The following is a 17516-nucleotide window of genomic DNA, read 5'->3' on the forward strand; positions in this document are numbered from 1 at the left end:
CCTATCAAAGGATCAAGTACTACATTTGTACAGATTTGCATTCTAGGGAACATTTTGTGGCCTTGCTGTCACCTTCATATTTCATCTCTTCCTTTGTTGTTTGCTGGTGGGGTTTTCCTTTGTCTTTAGCAACGCAATGTAGCCTTCTCATTACCTCCTAAAAATAAACCATTTTCACACCTGTTTTCTGTTTAACACCTGACTTGTCTTTATCATTTAGCCCTCACTGAAGACTGTCTCTGAAAGGGCTGTTTCAAATCATTCTCTCACCTTGTATTTACTTCATTTGGTTGTCCTGTATTCACAAACAGCCCTCATTATGGTTTCTACATTGCTAGCTCCTTTCTGTCCAAGTCTCTGTGATCAGCTTGTCCACCACCGACCTATGACCATCTTTTTTTCCCTCTTCTTTTACTCTCTCAGCAAATATCATGTTTCTTTGTCCCTTATTTTTCTCTGTACTTTCTCCTAGGTGAACTTACCTATTAGCAGTGTGAACTTCTTGTGTGAATGTTGATCATTTTCAGATGTACAGCTCTCCCTATCTCTTTATATCCAAAGCACATTTTAAAAACGCTCATCTACAAATCATTTTAGCTAGCTTGTCAGCACCTAATCCCTACATGGGTAACACAAGGACTTCCTTGTTCTGTCCTTCATCTGTCTATGCTATTGTTAATACAATTATCATTTTATCTAGACTCAGATTTGTATTGATTTCTTCTAGTGGTTTCTTTCATCAAAAATGTAGTATAACATATCTTTTACAATAATATATTCAAAATCAGGTTAGTCCTGTCTACTGTCCTCTGAGGCAGACCCTTCCTTGTTCCGAATTCTCCCATATGATTGATTAACTGTGTGTTTTTCTCTTTTCTCCAAACTAATTATGGGTCTCCAAAATTTTGTGTATGAAAGAATAGTCTTTTTCACAGTACTTCTATTTTGATAATTACTCCCTTGGCCAATTGAATCACATTCATACTCCTTATTTCATGTATACAGTACTTTCTATGGCTGGAAAAAATGCATTGTTTTGGCCTACCTGTTGTTAACATTTCCCTTTGTGGTTTTGACTGACAGCAAAGAAAGCATCTAAGTTTCGTGACTGGCTGGATTGTAGCAGTATGGAAATAAAGCCAAATGCAGTTGCAATGGAAATTTTGGCGTATTTAGCATACGAGACTGTGGCACAGGTAAGGGGATGTACTGATTGAACTCTGTTTAAACAATATCAATTAAATTACTCTTGGGTATACTTCAGCCCCAGGTGACTGCGATGTACGCCCCTTTCAGAAGCAAGCAGTCACTACATTGGCTAACCAAGATAACTGGATTCCTGTCTATCTTTCATTTGCTATATGACAGATGTGTACTATACCCTATTCATCCTTCTGATAAACAAATAGAAATGTTTTATAATGGTTACAGAATAGAGTGGAGTCCAGCACGAACTTTATTCAAGTCCAAACTGAAACCACATACTTCGCTATGTGACCTTTGGCAGTGCACTGAGGCTCATTCAACCCCATTGCACAATTGGATTAAAAAGCAGGATTTCCTGGAAAACAAAATGTTACCTTAGTGCCAAGCCAAGCCCTCTTGGGCAGATAGATTACTCCATATATTTACAGAAGTGGAAAAGAAAGGTTCCTTGGGCTGAAAAAGCACTGAATAACTTTGTTTTCAACTAAGAATAATCTTCCTCAACTCACAACTCCTCTCTCTCCATTGTTACTATGGTATTTGTAGTAAGTACCTTGTCAGTAAACCTACCTGTTTCTTTGTTGGTTTTGCCCCTTCAGTTGGTGGACTTGGCCCTTTTGGTTAAGCAGGACATGACTCCCAAAGCTGGTGACCCATTCAGTCACGCCATATCTGCCACCTTCATACAGTATCACAACTCTACTGAGGTAAATCTTGCTTTTTCGCATATTAATGCATTTTGTGCTTTACTTTTACGTGTATTTGGTAGATTGTGGCTTTCAAAGTAGATGTTATTAAATCTGGCATTGATAAAAACTTCTCTTTTGGAGTTTATGAACATTGAAGATATGGATTTAGATGGTAAGACTCTCAATATTCTCCAGGCTAAACATCTCCAGCTCTCTCAAAATTCCTCATGTGAGAGATACTCCAGTCCCCTCATCATCCTCGTAGCCCTCCACTGGAATCTCTCCAGTAGTCCCCTGTCTTTCTTTCTTGAACTGGGCAGCCCAGAGGTGGACACAGTTTCCAGATATGACCTCACCTGACCTCACCATCACAGAGTAGTAGATGGGGAGGAGAATCTCCTTCAAACTGCTGTCCATGCTCTTATTTCACCCAGACACAATTGACCCTCCTGGCCACGAGGGCACGTTTCTGGCCCATGGATAATTTATTGTCCATCAGGATTCCCAGGTCCTTCTCTGCTTCCAAACAGGTCAACCCCTTGGTTGAATAGACCCAGGTGCTTGGGTTTATTCCTCCCAAGATGTAGGACCCTACTCTTGCCCTTGTTGAATTTAATTTGGTTTCTCTTCAGGATTTGATTATCTAATGAATGTTTGACATCTTGCTTTTACAGCCACATCTCTTAGGGCAATCTACAAGTGTGAAGACCAGTCTTGACTCTCCTGAAAACACACCACCTGCTACACCCACACCTCCAGCTTCAGCAGGACAGCAACATCTTGGGAAAACCCCGTCAGGAGCTCTGGGGAATGGTGGAATTGGACAGGACTCTACCAAGTCCAAACAAAGGAAAAGAAAGAAGGTATTTGGTGCACAAGTCTAAAAGGAAAAGGAAAATCAGCAGGAAATAATGTGTCTCATTTTAAGTAATAATTTTAACCTGTATCACATGTTAACTACCAATGTTATTGTCAGTCAGACCACATGTGTGGTTTGGTGGTTCTTCTATCAGAACTAGGCTAAATCTTCTCAGTAATGCCTGCAAACTAAATTTTGTTGAGGTAACAACAGCTGCTTCTAAGATGAGCTCCTCCTCTAGAATAGATACCACCCTGAACAATCATCACCTTCCCTGACAGTGGCAGGTAATGGAGGTTTTGAGGGTCAAAGCATAAGCAAAGCAGGCAAAGAGGTGTTTGTGATTTTCCTGCTCCCAGCAGCATTAGGCAACTGCCTTCTTTGCCTATAACAACTTTGCCTGACCTGCTTTATTTTTATTGCTTTTGGTTGCATTCAATCTAAATATTTGTTTACTTTGCATAAAATATGGATGTCTCATATTCAGAGTGTGAAATGTAAATATTGCAATTCCCGTCTTCTGTTGTGGATCCTTGCCATTCTGTCTGTGAGGGATATATGTACCTTAAAACACAAGGGAAATAGATTTGGTTAAATAAACCAGATAGGAAGCACTGTGTTAGTCACTTAGGGCTTGTTTGCAAAAAAGTGTGATTGCAGTACTCATTTTGCTGCAAAGCAACATAGAGACTTGGGATTTTCTCATGTGTGTTATTCTCCTACAACAGTTTTTTTACGGAGTTCTACTACTGGTTTTTTTACAATGACAGATAGAAAACTATTTTCTCCTCATAGTGTCATCAGTGCTGCAGATACTCCTAATAAATTCAGCTTTTTTTTTCCTGCCCTTGTTATTCTCCACTTAGAAAGCCTTCAGTGAATCCTAAAAACCTCTCTGAAGACTTTTCCTTTTCTGTCTTCCTTTATAAATTAAATTTGATCATTCTTTGTTTGTGTGGCTGATTTTCATTAGAATTCCTAGGAACAAGAATTTACCTGGAGATGTAGTTTTTAATACATTGTATTTCACGTGTGAGTTTGTTTTAAATTCTTAATGTTTGACTTAGCTTCTTTTGAAATAATTATATTCTAGAAAGGGCACAGTTTTTGTGAAATGTTCCCATGACTTATCCAATTTGGCTAGGTATATACTGCATATAACTGAGGCATTGAGACAGAGTTAACTTGGTGAAGAATGTTATTCTTAGTCCATGAAGGCTCAGTCCAGCTGAAAATATTTGAGTTTCATATTCCCTTTATGAACGTCAATCAGCAAGGGAAGAATTCGCCATCGTATTATGAATAATTCTGTGTGTACACAGGCTCCAGTGGACTCAGCACTCTTGAAAATAAAACATTTTGTAAAAAATACCCCATTTTTGAAAGCATTAGTGTAAATGTATGAGGGGACTGTGTATGTGTGTACATTTAATTTTTTTGTCATTCTTAGAGCATTCACTAGTATCGTTTTCATGAATTTATTACCAAGCAGCCATCATTCTGATAAATTGTCTGTATTCTGGCAAGCAGCTCTGTCTAGATGGAGCTTAAACCACTACTTCAGTTTGACTAACAAGGAGAAAAGAAGAAATTTTTATTTTTATATCCAAGGGATATTTTTGTACAATCAGTAGACCAGTAGCAGTGAATTTTTTATTTTTCCTATGTAGGGTCCTTAATCCAGAAAGTCATTTGAAATTTAAAATCATTCCAGTTTGAGGTAATTAAAATATTTTTGCATCCCTCTAATACCATCATGTCACATGGTTCATCTTCCAATTTCACAGAATGACAGAATATTAGGGGTTGGAAGGGACCTTGAAAGATCACCTAGTCCACCCCCCCCTGCCAGAGCAGGATCTGATATTATTCAATGGCGATTTTGGTGTCAAATTACTTTCCATTTTGGGTACTTGTTCAATATTTTCCCCACCCCTTGACATCATAATGAGAGCCTGAAATGTTTTGAAAATAGTTTCTGTGGTTATTGCAGTATGACTTATATGACCCTTTCATTTTAGTTTGAACATTTTCTGCTCTTTTCAATTGCAACATACAGCAGCACTAGGTGAAAGATTTAAGAGGACAAATATGGTGTTCTTTGGGTCTCTTAAGTAAAGTTCATGTAAAAGTCCTCTTTGATTTGTTAATAGCTTTTTTTTTCCTCTAATGTAGTGTGTGGCAGCAATGATGTGTATCCTCAGGAAAAAAAAAATTGGTCCATTTTATAAAGGTTTATTTTCATACTTTATGCACTGTAGGTCTGTTGTGTGTTTTTGATTTAGTAACAATTTATGTGTTTTTCTGTTGCAGAGCACTGCAGCCTGTGGTATAGAGGCTCAAAGCGATGCCATCCAGCCCAGCCACATCAGAGAGGCCATTCGACGCTATGGCCACAAGATTGGCCCCCTTTCCCCATTCACAGTACGTAATAACAGAGTTATAAAAAGTTATATTTATAATCTTAAAGAACTTTGATTTTCAAGTGGTCAAATGAAGAAGCTTTGGAATTGTTGAGAGCAATTTGTGGTGACTGTAATTTTCTTTATAAAAGTGGCATAATTCTCTTGGGAAATAAAACTTAGTAATTTCTGTCTCTTTTTGGAAAGACAAAAAAGTTTTTTTTTCCTTTTAAATATTATTTTCTTTCAATTACAAATTATGCTTTTTTGTTAGTGCTTGAATTTTCTGTTTTTGCAAAGTTTAGGTTTACAGTTATTTTAAATTATATGTATTCCAATATGGTGAGGAGCGCTTTATATTCTAAAATTAGTTGTATGTCAGATACTTCTATTGGAAGTGGAACTCTCAAGTGACACATTTACAGTTGGAGAAAGAAGAGAATGGTTTCTTTAGACAACTTTGAACCGTCACTAAAATGTAATAGAACTGAGCTTGTGGTCAAACACTGATGGATTATGAGGTTTTGCCATATTTTTCTATGCAAATTTCAAATCTATTGTTCAGAGCCGCCAAATGAATGCTCTATCTAAATTTCTTAGCTGATAAAAATGTGAAAGTAGGTTGTCTCCAATGTAATTTTCTACTGATCTTCTGTTCTATGTGGCATATATCATTCCTTACCTCAGAATACCTACATTTAGGAAAGAATGAATCTCAAAGAAATCATTATTGGAAAAAACCCAAAACCAACCAAATAGAACCCACCAAACTAGATATGAGCTCCTAAAATTTAGGAAGAAATTGTGCATATTTTGAGAGATTTGGAAAAAGGAAAATTATTCTGAATTTGGAGGAAATTAATCTACATAAAAGTTATACAGATGTATGTGAAGACCACAAATATCAAGGAAACAGTGGGGCTTGACCTCAGAAACAAGGAAAAAGAAAAAATAAGAGTAAATGAGTGAGTAAATGAGTATATGAAGTTACAGTTTTTATAGCATCAAAGCTGATCAATACTTTTAAAATGGGAATAAAAGTTAGGTTTATTAGTGATAGTTGATACATATTTGCAGTCAAATATCTTTAGATAATTTTACCTCTCTCTTTTGCCATTCAGAAATGCTAGAGTAATATAATATAATTTGCAGACCAAAATAGGGAAATGTCTTCAGCAGAATTTGCTAAGAGTGTAGCTAAGAGTATAACAATAACTTCTGAAAGCAGAGAATGTATTTAATTTTATTATAGAACCAGAGGGCTCACATAAACAGTTACAGTGAGGGAAGTCTTCCTTCCCTGCTCCTCACTAAAAGTGGTTTGGTAATTATTAACCAAAGTTTGAAATTTCTCTCCAACCACAAGGTAAGATAGAATAAAATAAAATAAAATAACCATGAAAAAAACTTTTTTTGGTTGTTGGGGTGGTTTTTTTAAATATCATTCCATCTTGTGAACTTCCCAAACAGTATAAGTAACTGAACAATTTAATTTGTTGACATTACCTACTTTCAACATGGTTGATGAGATGAGCAGATCTTGTTCCCTCTCAACAAGCCAAGAATGAGAGAGGGAATCTTGGGTCATCTAGATGCATACAGATATTTCAGAAAGCTATAATAAGATTTTTATTTTTTTTAATGTGGAAGTTCAGGAAAAGGACTGTTACAGGCTACACATTTAGGTCTGCCAATCTTCCCACTTTTCCTTTCAGTGCCTTCATTGGCAGTGTAGGGTTCAACATTGCTATCACCATCTATGGCATTTTGAACAGTATTGCAGCAACACTTCTTTTGAATGATTTCTGCTTTATCCTGTTTCCACTATCTTCACAGTATTTTATTTGTGTGCATCTGTGTGTCCTCATAGACAGGATGACAGAAGCAGGAGGAATGGGGGCTTTACTTGATGTGCTTCTTGTGATTCTGTGGTGACATTTTTAAAAATGCAGAGAGAAATATTGAGTATCTCTCATTAGAGTCTGTGAAGTCATGCTTTCAGCTGTTTCCACCCTTAACACTGACCTAAATGTCATGTAGAGAAGTTAGAAATATACATTTGTAAATCATTCCTTTCATTTCTCTTCAGCCCGTTGATCATTCTTCCACATCAGATCCAATTTTATAGTCAATAGGTGCCCTGACAGAGTCTGCTGTAGGGGAGGAGGAAGGATTTTTGTGCATGTCCCAAGGTTTTATGCAATTTTTTCTGGTGGCAGTTTACTGTTCTTGTTAACAGTTCTACTAGAGAATCAAAGAAAGGAATGAACCACCACTTGGTGACCTATACACATGTACAATTCAGTCCCTAAAATGTATAGATTAAACTGAACTTTAAGTAAAGACTTGGTTATGCACTCTAACAATAGTAACAAGAAAAAAGTGTGAGCCTGCTAATGCTGCATTACTCTGGTGTAACCTTATGATACTTGTACAGGAAGAATGTAGAATGTGGAATCATAGGATGTGTAAGGTTGGAAGGGACCTTTGGAGGTCATCTAGTCCAACCCCCCTGCAGTGAGCAGGGACGTCTTTACTAGATCAGGTTGCTCAGAGCCCTGTCAAGCCTGACCTTGAATGTCTCCAAGGATGGGCCTTCACTACCTCTCGGGGCAACCTGTTTCAGTGATGCACCATCCTCACACTGAAGAACCTTTTTCCTAATATCCAACCTAAATCTTCTTTTTTCAAGTTTAAAACCATTACCCCTTGTCCTACTGCTCCATGCCCTTGTGAACAGTTCTTCCCCAGCTTTCTAATAGGCACCTTTCAGGTATTGGAAGACTGCTATATGGTCCCTCTGGAGCCTTCTCTTCTCTAAGCTGAACAACCTCAACTCTCTCAGCCTGTCTTCATAGGAGAGGTGCTCCAGCCCTCTGATCATTTTTGTGGCCCTCCTCTGGACTCACTCCAATAGGACCATGTCCTTCTTGTGTTGAGGGCTCCAAAGCTGGACACAGTACTCCAGGTGAGGTCTCACCAGAGCAGAGTAGAGGGGCAGAATCATCTCTCTCAATCTGCAGGCCACAGGTTTTTTTGATACAGTTGGTTTTCTGTGCTGCAGATGCACATTGGTGGCTCATGTCCAGCTTCTCATCCACAAGCACTCCCAAGCCTCAGGGCTGATTTTAAGCACATCATCTCCTCATAGGGATTGTCTCAGCCCAGGTGCAGGATCTTGCACTTGGTTTTGTGGAACCTCACAACGTTCACCTGGGCCCACTTTCCAGCCTATCCAGGTCCCTCTGGATGGCATTCTGTCCCTCTGGCACATTAACCTCACCACTCAGCTTGGCATCATCATACATTTGCTGAGGATGCAAATGAATGAAGAAACAGAAAATTTATGAAGAATGAAGAATGTAGAACCAGTATTAGAAACCTAACTGTGTCCTCATCTGTCCTGAATAATATCACATGTGTTAGGTGCATACAGGAAACCTTATGCAAGGAATAATAGGCAAAATAAGTTATCCAAAGTTTTCCAGAAAAGTTTGTTGAAAACAAGAGCATGTTAATGCCCTTGAGTGCTGACCATTGAGAAAAGATTGGGGAAAGAAAAAAGGGATCACTTTAAATGCCTTCCTGTCTTTAAAAGTAATAATGTATGAACTTTAGCACAGTACAGTTACTGGGACTTAATAAATTATTTTAACCTTGTAGGACTATGCTATTCTGATTTTTTTTTTTGTATATGTGACTATTGAGCAGGAAGGAGGATTTTACAGAAGAAATTTTACCCTTGCTGTAAAATAGTAAGAAATAATGGACAGCTCTGGAGCATTTTTTAATTTTAAATAATTTCCTTCTCATTCCAGCCAATTATACGAGGTAGAGAGCAAAACATTTTCTTTTTCATTTGGGAGATTATTTTTAATTTAGCTATAGGGGTTGTGTTTTTTTGGCTTTTTGCCATGCTGCCTAGTGTGAGGCATTCAGTAGTCTCTCTGAAATTCGTTGTATATCAGTTTTTATATTTATGATTTAACAACATTGTTTTTTGAAAGATTATCATCTGTACACATGGATTGAGTTTAAATCAGCAGTACATCTGGAGAAATTAATAAAAATCTGGACCTGCAAAATATCTGATAATATTACCCCATTTAAAATTGCAAGATACTATAAAATCCATGTTCTGTATATGAAAAATCCCATACAGATGATTGCAGTTAAAACCAAAACCAGACAAGAATATTCTTAACTGCTCTTCATATTAAAATACAGAACTTGTCAGTTCCTTTTTTTTTTCTTTTCTCTTTTCCTTCTGCTTTTATTACTGTTGTTCACCTTTTTTTTCTCCTGTTCTTATAATTTCTTACTTCTAGTGAGGTAGGACTTCTCAGTTCTTAGAGTACAGCTAATTTCTTCACTGTATGGAAACTCACTCTCAGTAGTGGCAAGACCCATCCATAGTTTCATAGACAGATGAATGTATAGATATTTAACTAGATTTCCAGCTGGGAAAACATCCTTGTTTTCTCCATATTCAACAATCCAAAAACATGAAAACCCCCTACCTTCTTTCTCTCCTGTGGGGTTGCAGGTAGGGATCTGCCTTGCTTTAAGACTTGATTAACATGTTTTTCAGTGATGATTCAATCAGATTTGACCCAAGCACACATAAAGCTAACTCTTCAGAAAGGTCTCTGTGTTTGAATCACTCTTTGTGGAGGTTGTGATGTCTAAGAACTTGATTCTGCTAAACTGAATAAAATTTACTTGTTTTCCTGGCACAGTTTGCAAGAGGATATGAACTGATAGAAGAATCTTCTTCTGGTCTTGTATTTCTCCTACCAGTACAGAGCTTTCATTGTGGTGTAGGTTGTTTGCCTTTTTCTTAGGCTGTTTTTCCTTTCCTTGAGGTCGTTCTCTGTTGAGAGCAGAAAAAACAGATCAGAGGACCATGAGAACCTTGCACATGTAGGTACTGGCTCTAATCGTGTCTTGTCAGCAAGGTGGTGTTTTCATCAAGAAATGTCCATGTATGGAGTACTAACTTTGGGATGGATGTATTCAATATGAGGTTCACTCATAGGCAGACTGATTTCTTTCCTGAGCACCATCAGTCAAGGTCTCATATTGCAGCTTGATGGAGGAGACAGGAAGAGTGGATCTCATAGGCTACTTCCATATCAGGAATTTCGAAAGTCAACCTTGCCACTTTAGATATTAACTAGAAAGTAGTAGTTCATGTCCAGGATCCCTCTCAGATACATTTCTCTGGTGAAACTGATGTAGATCTTGCCCTATGTTCCAATTCCTCACATGGGATTCAGAACAAGTTATCTGAGTTTTCCATGTGCCATCTCACAAGTTGTTCTCAGTGTCAGGGTTCTTATTACTTAGCTCCATTTCTTATAAAATACTGCTCCAAGGATTTAATGTAGATTGCAGGGGACTTCTTATTTCTCCACTATATTATTACTACATTAAGATGCAGTGGTTATTATCATTGCATGAAAACTCAAAGGTACACTTGTATGTCTGGATAGAGAATTGTGTCATTAGAGTCATGCACTGTGTGAATATGCATGGAAGCAATTCCTTGAAGGAGAGGTTAATTTTCCGTAATAGATTTGCATGTATTTTGGTTGTATATTTTCCTATCTACCTATCTTTTCTCAGTTTTTTCAGACTCCCAGGGGAAGACAAACAAAGGGCTTTTGTGATAGTTTAGCCAATGCAAAAAAACCCCAAGAAACCAAGAAACAAACCAACTGCACTTGACTGGAATCATAATGTCTTCTTGGTATTTCAGGAAGGAGCTATTCCTGAATAAACCAAGAGTCGTTTTGTACTCAGCATGCAGTGTGTAACTGTGTATGAATCTCAGTTTACACTTACCATGTTGTTGTCCTGATACACTTTGCTTCCTCATGTGAATAGGTTTCCCAACAGAATTGAAATGTGCCACCTAAATGCAGACGTAGTGGGCCAGTGGCAACCAGAACCAGTTATGTCACTACCTGAGAATCGATGTAAATTGTTCTAAGTGAACAAGTAAATATTTCAAGACCGTTAGATAACCACTAGTTTTGCTATATTTTTTACAAATATGAGATACTCAGTATTTTCACACATTAAACCGGGTGACAGGTGAAGAGCACTGGTAGCAATAATAGTTGCCACAACACTTGGATTTTAATATCACCTTCATTGTAGACATCTCAAACTGCAAACATTTTGCTGGTAAGATCTATTTGAACATTCTCTTGGTATTAATGGGGCAATATCTGACGTGCTGTGTTTGGCAATGAAAAGAATTCCAGTGCATTGTATCTTGAGTCTGTGACATCAGGAGGGACAAGGGAAAGGGAAAAGCAGAAACAAATCAAAATTTGTTGAAATATGCATCTCAGGATGCTTCCTGACCATGAGAAACCCTCTCCATACTGAATTACTCCTAGAACCTGCGACTCGTGGACTTGCATCCTTACTGACTGGACATGCTGACAGATTCTGGTAGGGAGGAAACCAAAGCATGATATGGGATAATGAATTTTCTCTGATTTCAGGTCATGGTGTGTATAAAAAGGAATTTGGAACTTATGCCCAATATGGATATTCCACAGTTTCTATGTTCCCTGCCATAACATCCAGGATCTTAATGCTGATAGGACTCCTGTCATATTCATTCTTTCAGCTTAGACAACATGTTGATATAGGTTGACCTGTGCTCAAGGATTGTAAGCCTGTGATTTTGCATTTTGCTGCAGTTTGAGGCTTACATGCTGTTGCAGCAGAAGCCTGCTATTGCTGAGTTTTACTGATGTGATTCATGTTTTATTTTTGGTTTCACTGAGTCTTGCTGGCTTTGACTGTTGAGCCTTGATGGAACTGAGATAAGTTTTAGTTGACAGCTGCAATCATACTTTCTTTCCAAAATGACTAGATTTCTGAAGGAAATCATGCAAACAACTTACATCTTGTAGAACACATCAAAATACTAGTGTTACTTCAAAAATGGAAACCTGAATATGGGTTTTATATTTTGCAACTGAAAAACTCAACCTTATACATAGAAATTAAATTTTATTTATGTTTAAAAACAATTAAATATTTTTTAATTTAAACCTTCTCACATATTCCTTCAGGACTATTTTCTTAAGGTAGTTAATATGTATTTGTAAACACAAAAAATGATGTTTTGTGACATCTTTCCCTTTTTTGCTGTTTCATCATGGCTGTCCCTCTCTTCCATCTCATTTAGTGGCAAGTGTTCCTAGTAAGGTAGTTTTGGAGGAAGAGTTAAGCTGTATAATTTATTCTTTAGTATCACTTGATGGATGTTGGTTTGGACAACAAGAGCATTTTGAAAGTTTTATAATCATATAGTATATGAGAACTACTATTAAACTAGTGAAAATGATCCATTTGCATTTATTTTGACCTTAATAGCTGTGTCAAAATGACTAACATAATTAATCAGTACTGCCTACTTTAAATCATGGTCCAGACTTTCAAAGTAAAATGCTCTATGCATTTAAGTTTAGGAAGTCAAATATTTTCTATGTATTAATTAAATGCAGGCTAAATCTTTTTTCCTTGTTCAAGGAAATTTGTCTACATAGGATTAACAGACATTTTATATCAAGATATTAACTTGTATTTGAATATATAACCAGTATATATTAATACTCTATTTTTTTCATAACATTGATTTTTAATTGCACTCTTCTACACATGTGGGTCTTTTTCTTATTATGCATTTAGATAGTTAAGGGGTAGAATAATCCTGAATGCCTAGTGGTTAAACATCATCTCAGTTTATCCTAGGATCTCAAGCACAATGATATTGGTACTGCAACCCTTTACATGGAGACTATAACCCCATGATTAGATCATTTCATAGTTTGTTCAGATGAGGCAGTGCAACCTAAAATGAAGAGAGTAAGAGGATTGCTTCTTCAGAATGTATTGGAGTTCAACGGGAAGTCTGTGGAAAGTCTCTTTGAGACATAGAAAATGACAATATCTTGTAACAGGACCTAGGTACATTCCTCTTTCTTCATGGAATTTTGGTTCTAGACTCTTTAACATGTCAGAATCATTGATTTCAAGAAGATTCAGGATTTAAATGGTATCAAAATCAACACCAAAACAAATTCTAACAAGCTCAATCTTACTACAGAGTGGAAAAAAATTATGATGGTGATGATGGTGATGATAATAGATATTATTTTTCTTTAGATTTACATTAATATAAAAATACCAACTCTCTAAAGTGCATTAATTTAAAAATACCGACACTGTAAAGTGCATAGCAAAAATGATCTGTGGTCTTGACTGGACCTGTACATATAGACCTAATATTAACTCAAATATTATTCTAAACAATATGTATTCAGTGGTGTTCACAAAAATACAAGATGTATATTTCTTACCAAGAATACAAGCATAATGTTTCTAAAGAAATTAATTTTATTTCTAATGGTTGGAGTTACAAGCAGTAAACAATTCTTTAAAAAGATTTATTCTGTGATCAGTGTGTAGTGATTAACTGAAAACTTGCTATGAATGGCTTTAGGTAGTACACAAACAGTTTGTAAGTAGTAGTTGTGAGCATGAGAGAACAACTCTAGTACAAAATACAGCCAGCTCCCTCTCACCTGATATGAAGAACAAAGTGGTCAGCTAAGGTGTGGAAGACCACAGGCAAAAAGAATGAAAAATTATTTTCCAAAACCAATTCTTTGTCCCTCAAGTTTATGCCAGTCCTGAAATGAAGTGGATTAGATGCTTAGCTGAAGAGAAACTTAGTTTATAAATATAAATTGTAATGCTGCACAGACCTGTTTAAAACAGGCACTATTATTCAGTGGTGCATGCGTCTGTAAATGGAGCATATTGAACAAACAGAGGGTATAACCAACTTTTGTTTGGGTCTTTACTTTTTTTGGGAGAATGCTCCTTCAGGCTCTGAGTAATTTCAGCATGAAAAGACCTGCTAGTCTAAACCTTCTCTTGTTAAAAATTTCAGTCCAATAAAATGGCCTAAGCATCATAAAACAATGTATATTTACAAAACCATGTTTATGATACTGCTTGTGACATTCCCCACACGAAGAACATGTAACACCAGAGAATGCTATTTGCAGAGATTTACATTATTTGGGCCTTATGCAGCCCTGCCTCTACTCTTGTTTAAGAACAATAAATGCAAATATTCCATGTAGGCTTCAATACACGCGTACATGTAAATAACAGAGTTTCACAATCAAATTATATCCTTAGTCAAGAACTTTCACTTCTGATGTTTTAAAAGTGCTATCTATTGATCCTGATCAAGCCCAACTTTTATGCAAATGCTTACATCCAATTCTACTGCTGCAAAAAGAAAACCCCTGTAGTTCATCACAAACCTTTAGTATTTTTAATTTAATATAGATGATATTCACTCTATTGAGTTCCTCTGGAGAACAAAATTTCTGGAATGGTAGCTGAAGAAATGACAAAGCTGAGGCTAATAGTACATTGTGGGTGCAGAAAGAATAGGGAAATTCTGGAAGCGTAAAGGATAGTGTGTTGTTACCCTGTTTTTGGAGATAAACACAAAAGCAGTTTGCTCTAGGAGCCTTAAACTTGAGTTAAAAAATCAGCTTCACATTTGGTTTGCAACTTAGTCTTCTTAACTGAAAGAAATTTCTTTCTGCGTGTTTCAGACTGAAACAGTAGTGAGAAGTAGTTTTGGAACATAGTCTTTGATACACACAATGTAGATACATTGACATCTAAATTTTTCAAAAGCACTTGTTTGATAAAAAAATTGTGAAAGCTGTATCTGAAAAAAATTAGGTATTTAGAAACCAATTTTTAAAATCTCTGATATTGAGGGTCCTGTATACTACATACTGCCCCTATTGATATTCAAAATCAATTGAAGAAACCGGCATTTCATTCTTAGTTGGTTTTAAGAAATGAAATATGTGTATTTATGTCAAAAGGCATTTGAAAACTTTTCTGTTAGCTCTGCAGTCAGTTCCTGATATAGAAAAAGTCAAATTGATGTTTTTACTGTTTCTCAATTTGAAAGAAAAAAAAACCCATTCTATTTAATTAAACAGTTACATGCATATGATGTCTTTTGCTACACTTGAAGCTATTGTCGGTAATTATTTGTTATTCTGTAGTTTTAGCATTGGGCATTTGAAAAATATGAGTTATTATTCTATAAAACCGGTAGGAAGTCAAATCTTGGTTTGGAAATCTTGTTCCCTTCTCTCCCAACCCCCAGCTCAAGGTTCCTCCTTTCAGATTTATGAAAGAAAACATTTCTTTCTGTAAAAGGTTTTTGTATGCCAGCATCTGGAAGTGTTTATTTCAGTGGCATGTAATCTATCTGTGGATTTAGTTAGCACCAGACCCCCTTTTGTGTACTCCTGACTTAAAATTTTTATAAATGATCTTGTTGAATTTGTGCCAGTGTGCACATGGTTTGGCTGATTGCTGCATATATCCTTTACCTGCCAGTCACCTTTGATTTATATTCCTTCCCCTCTGCTTTTGCCTTCCAAAAATGGTGCCACTGAACTGTCCTCTAAATCATCTTATTGGATAAATTACTCCAAGATGAGATGGTACGGTTTTGGCCGAGTCCTTGACAGAAGGCATTCCTATAATCCATCCTTGCCCGCTCTGTGTAGAACCATTCAAAAAAGAGAATGAACAGGGGAAATCAGGCTCCCTCTTCGATCTGAACACTATTTCTTCCAGTGCTATTCAAAAATGTAAAATCGGACGTTTGATTTATATAGCTCTTAATACCATTGGAAGACATATAAACTGTTTGAGAATCTTACGCATACCCTCTCCTGAGCTGAACTTCATTATATGAGATTAATCCTGAGAATATGGTCATATAGTTTTCTCCCAGAAAGACAAAAATGCAAAAGAATAGTGTGTTTAAGAGTATTTTAAAGCATTTCATTTGGAATAGAATATACAATGTACATGACAGCTCTTTCCATGATAAAAATCCCCTTTGGTTTCCTTAAACTAAACAGCTAATACTCCTTCAGAATAACAACAGTTCTGTAAGCTTTACTTAATGACATTACTAATTTGGAGAGTTTTATGAAGTTTCCTGGAGAAAAGCAGGTGGCTTGGCAGTAATTTAAAAGGTTCACAATTTGTGGTAGCGGTTTCAGGGGGTTTCATGTTTCTAAAGAGGGAGACCAAGCTGCATATTGCTTAAGAGTGTCTGACACAATGATGTATCATTTTGGACTAAGTTTCCAGAAGTTCGTTGGTCATTAAATGTGCTGCTTGACTTTATATTGCAGTTTCCCAGCTGTCTCTACTGGGGGTAATCTTAACGCTCAGACAGAATTTATTAATGAAGGCATAAGCTCGCAGTACTGATGAAACAGTAAGTTGCCCAGATGATTTTATTAAACGGGAACACAGATTTTTAGATAAGACAAAAATGTCATTTAAGTAGATTTGAAAAGAACTAGCTCATTTTCTGCAGAGCGCTGGGAAAGTATTTACAAACGGTCTGGATAGTATTTGATATCCTGCGGGGACATTTAAAATTCTTGGATTGCACATACATCAGTGTCTTGCTGCACAACACAGTACATGAATTGTTGCAAGCAGTGCGCCAGGCTTTCAGGCAGTATAGATGTGGTTCTGTTGAGGTAGAAGATACTGGCATGAAATGACTCTGCTAATGTAGCCTGCACAACGTGTGGAGGGTTTGCTCCTCCATTGTGTCGCTGCCCATTCGAGCACGTTACACTGGAGGTTCTAAACAAAACATGTGCATCTTGCTAAATGTAAGGCCTTGCAGTGTAAGATTTTAATACTTTTCATATCTAATAATTTTTCCAATGCCGAAGTAGGAAATGAATTTACTAGCTCTATTAGTGAGAAGATGGTAAGTAAGCTATGAAATGTGCGAGCAGCTGAATCACCCACATAAAACAGCTCCTAATATCGTAAGACTTTTATAATAATTTTTTTCTATCTGTATGGCCAGATTCAAATCCATACTAGAGACATTTTATGCACAGTTATGCTGTTATAAAAGGATCCGAGGGATCCTTTACTTTTTAAATGAAGTGTATGTTCTTATATGCCTCCTGAGAGGCTTAAAAGACCTTTCTATAAATGAGAATCTGACTTCTGGTATTTTGCTCAAGGCAATCTAACATGTAGTACAGCTACCTAAATACGTATTTCAAGGGTAAGATGAGCAAATATAGTACTAGGAAAAAAGAGGTAACTTAATTAAGTGTTCCAAGATATTACACAAGGGAAGATATATACACATGCTCATCTCCAATAATTTACATTAATTTTTGACATCGCATCCATGTAGCATGTACATTCAGATATAAAGGTTAATTTTGTGCA

At 36.6% G+C, this 17516-nt stretch overlaps 1 protein-coding gene across 3 annotated transcripts in view; it reads left to right on the plus strand.

Moving 5' to 3' along the window:
• Positions 1-17516, plus strand: part of SUPT3H (SPT3 homolog, SAGA and STAGA complex component) — a gene marked incomplete at its 5' end in the record, with an annotated part of 260064 nt that overhangs the window by 203442 nt on the left and 39106 nt on the right. For 2 of the 3 annotated variants that reach the window (XM_084261718.1, XM_084261719.1), the window contains 3 exons: positions 1084-1196; positions 1806-1913; positions 5068-5178. In XM_084261718.1, coding sequence (XP_084117844.1) covers positions 1084-1196; positions 1806-1913; positions 5068-5178 — 332 coding nt within the window. Of the gene's footprint in view, positions 1-1083; positions 1197-1805; positions 1914-2569; positions 2759-5067; positions 5179-17516 lie in introns of all 3 variants that reach the window. The other variant, XM_084261717.1, reaches the window with a different exon arrangement.

The sequence above is a fragment of the Gallinula chloropus genome (assembly GCF_964237585.1).
Source record: "Gallinula chloropus genome assembly, chromosome: 3".
In the NCBI taxonomy this organism is placed as follows: Eukaryota; Metazoa; Chordata; class Aves; order Gruiformes; family Rallidae; genus Gallinula; species Gallinula chloropus.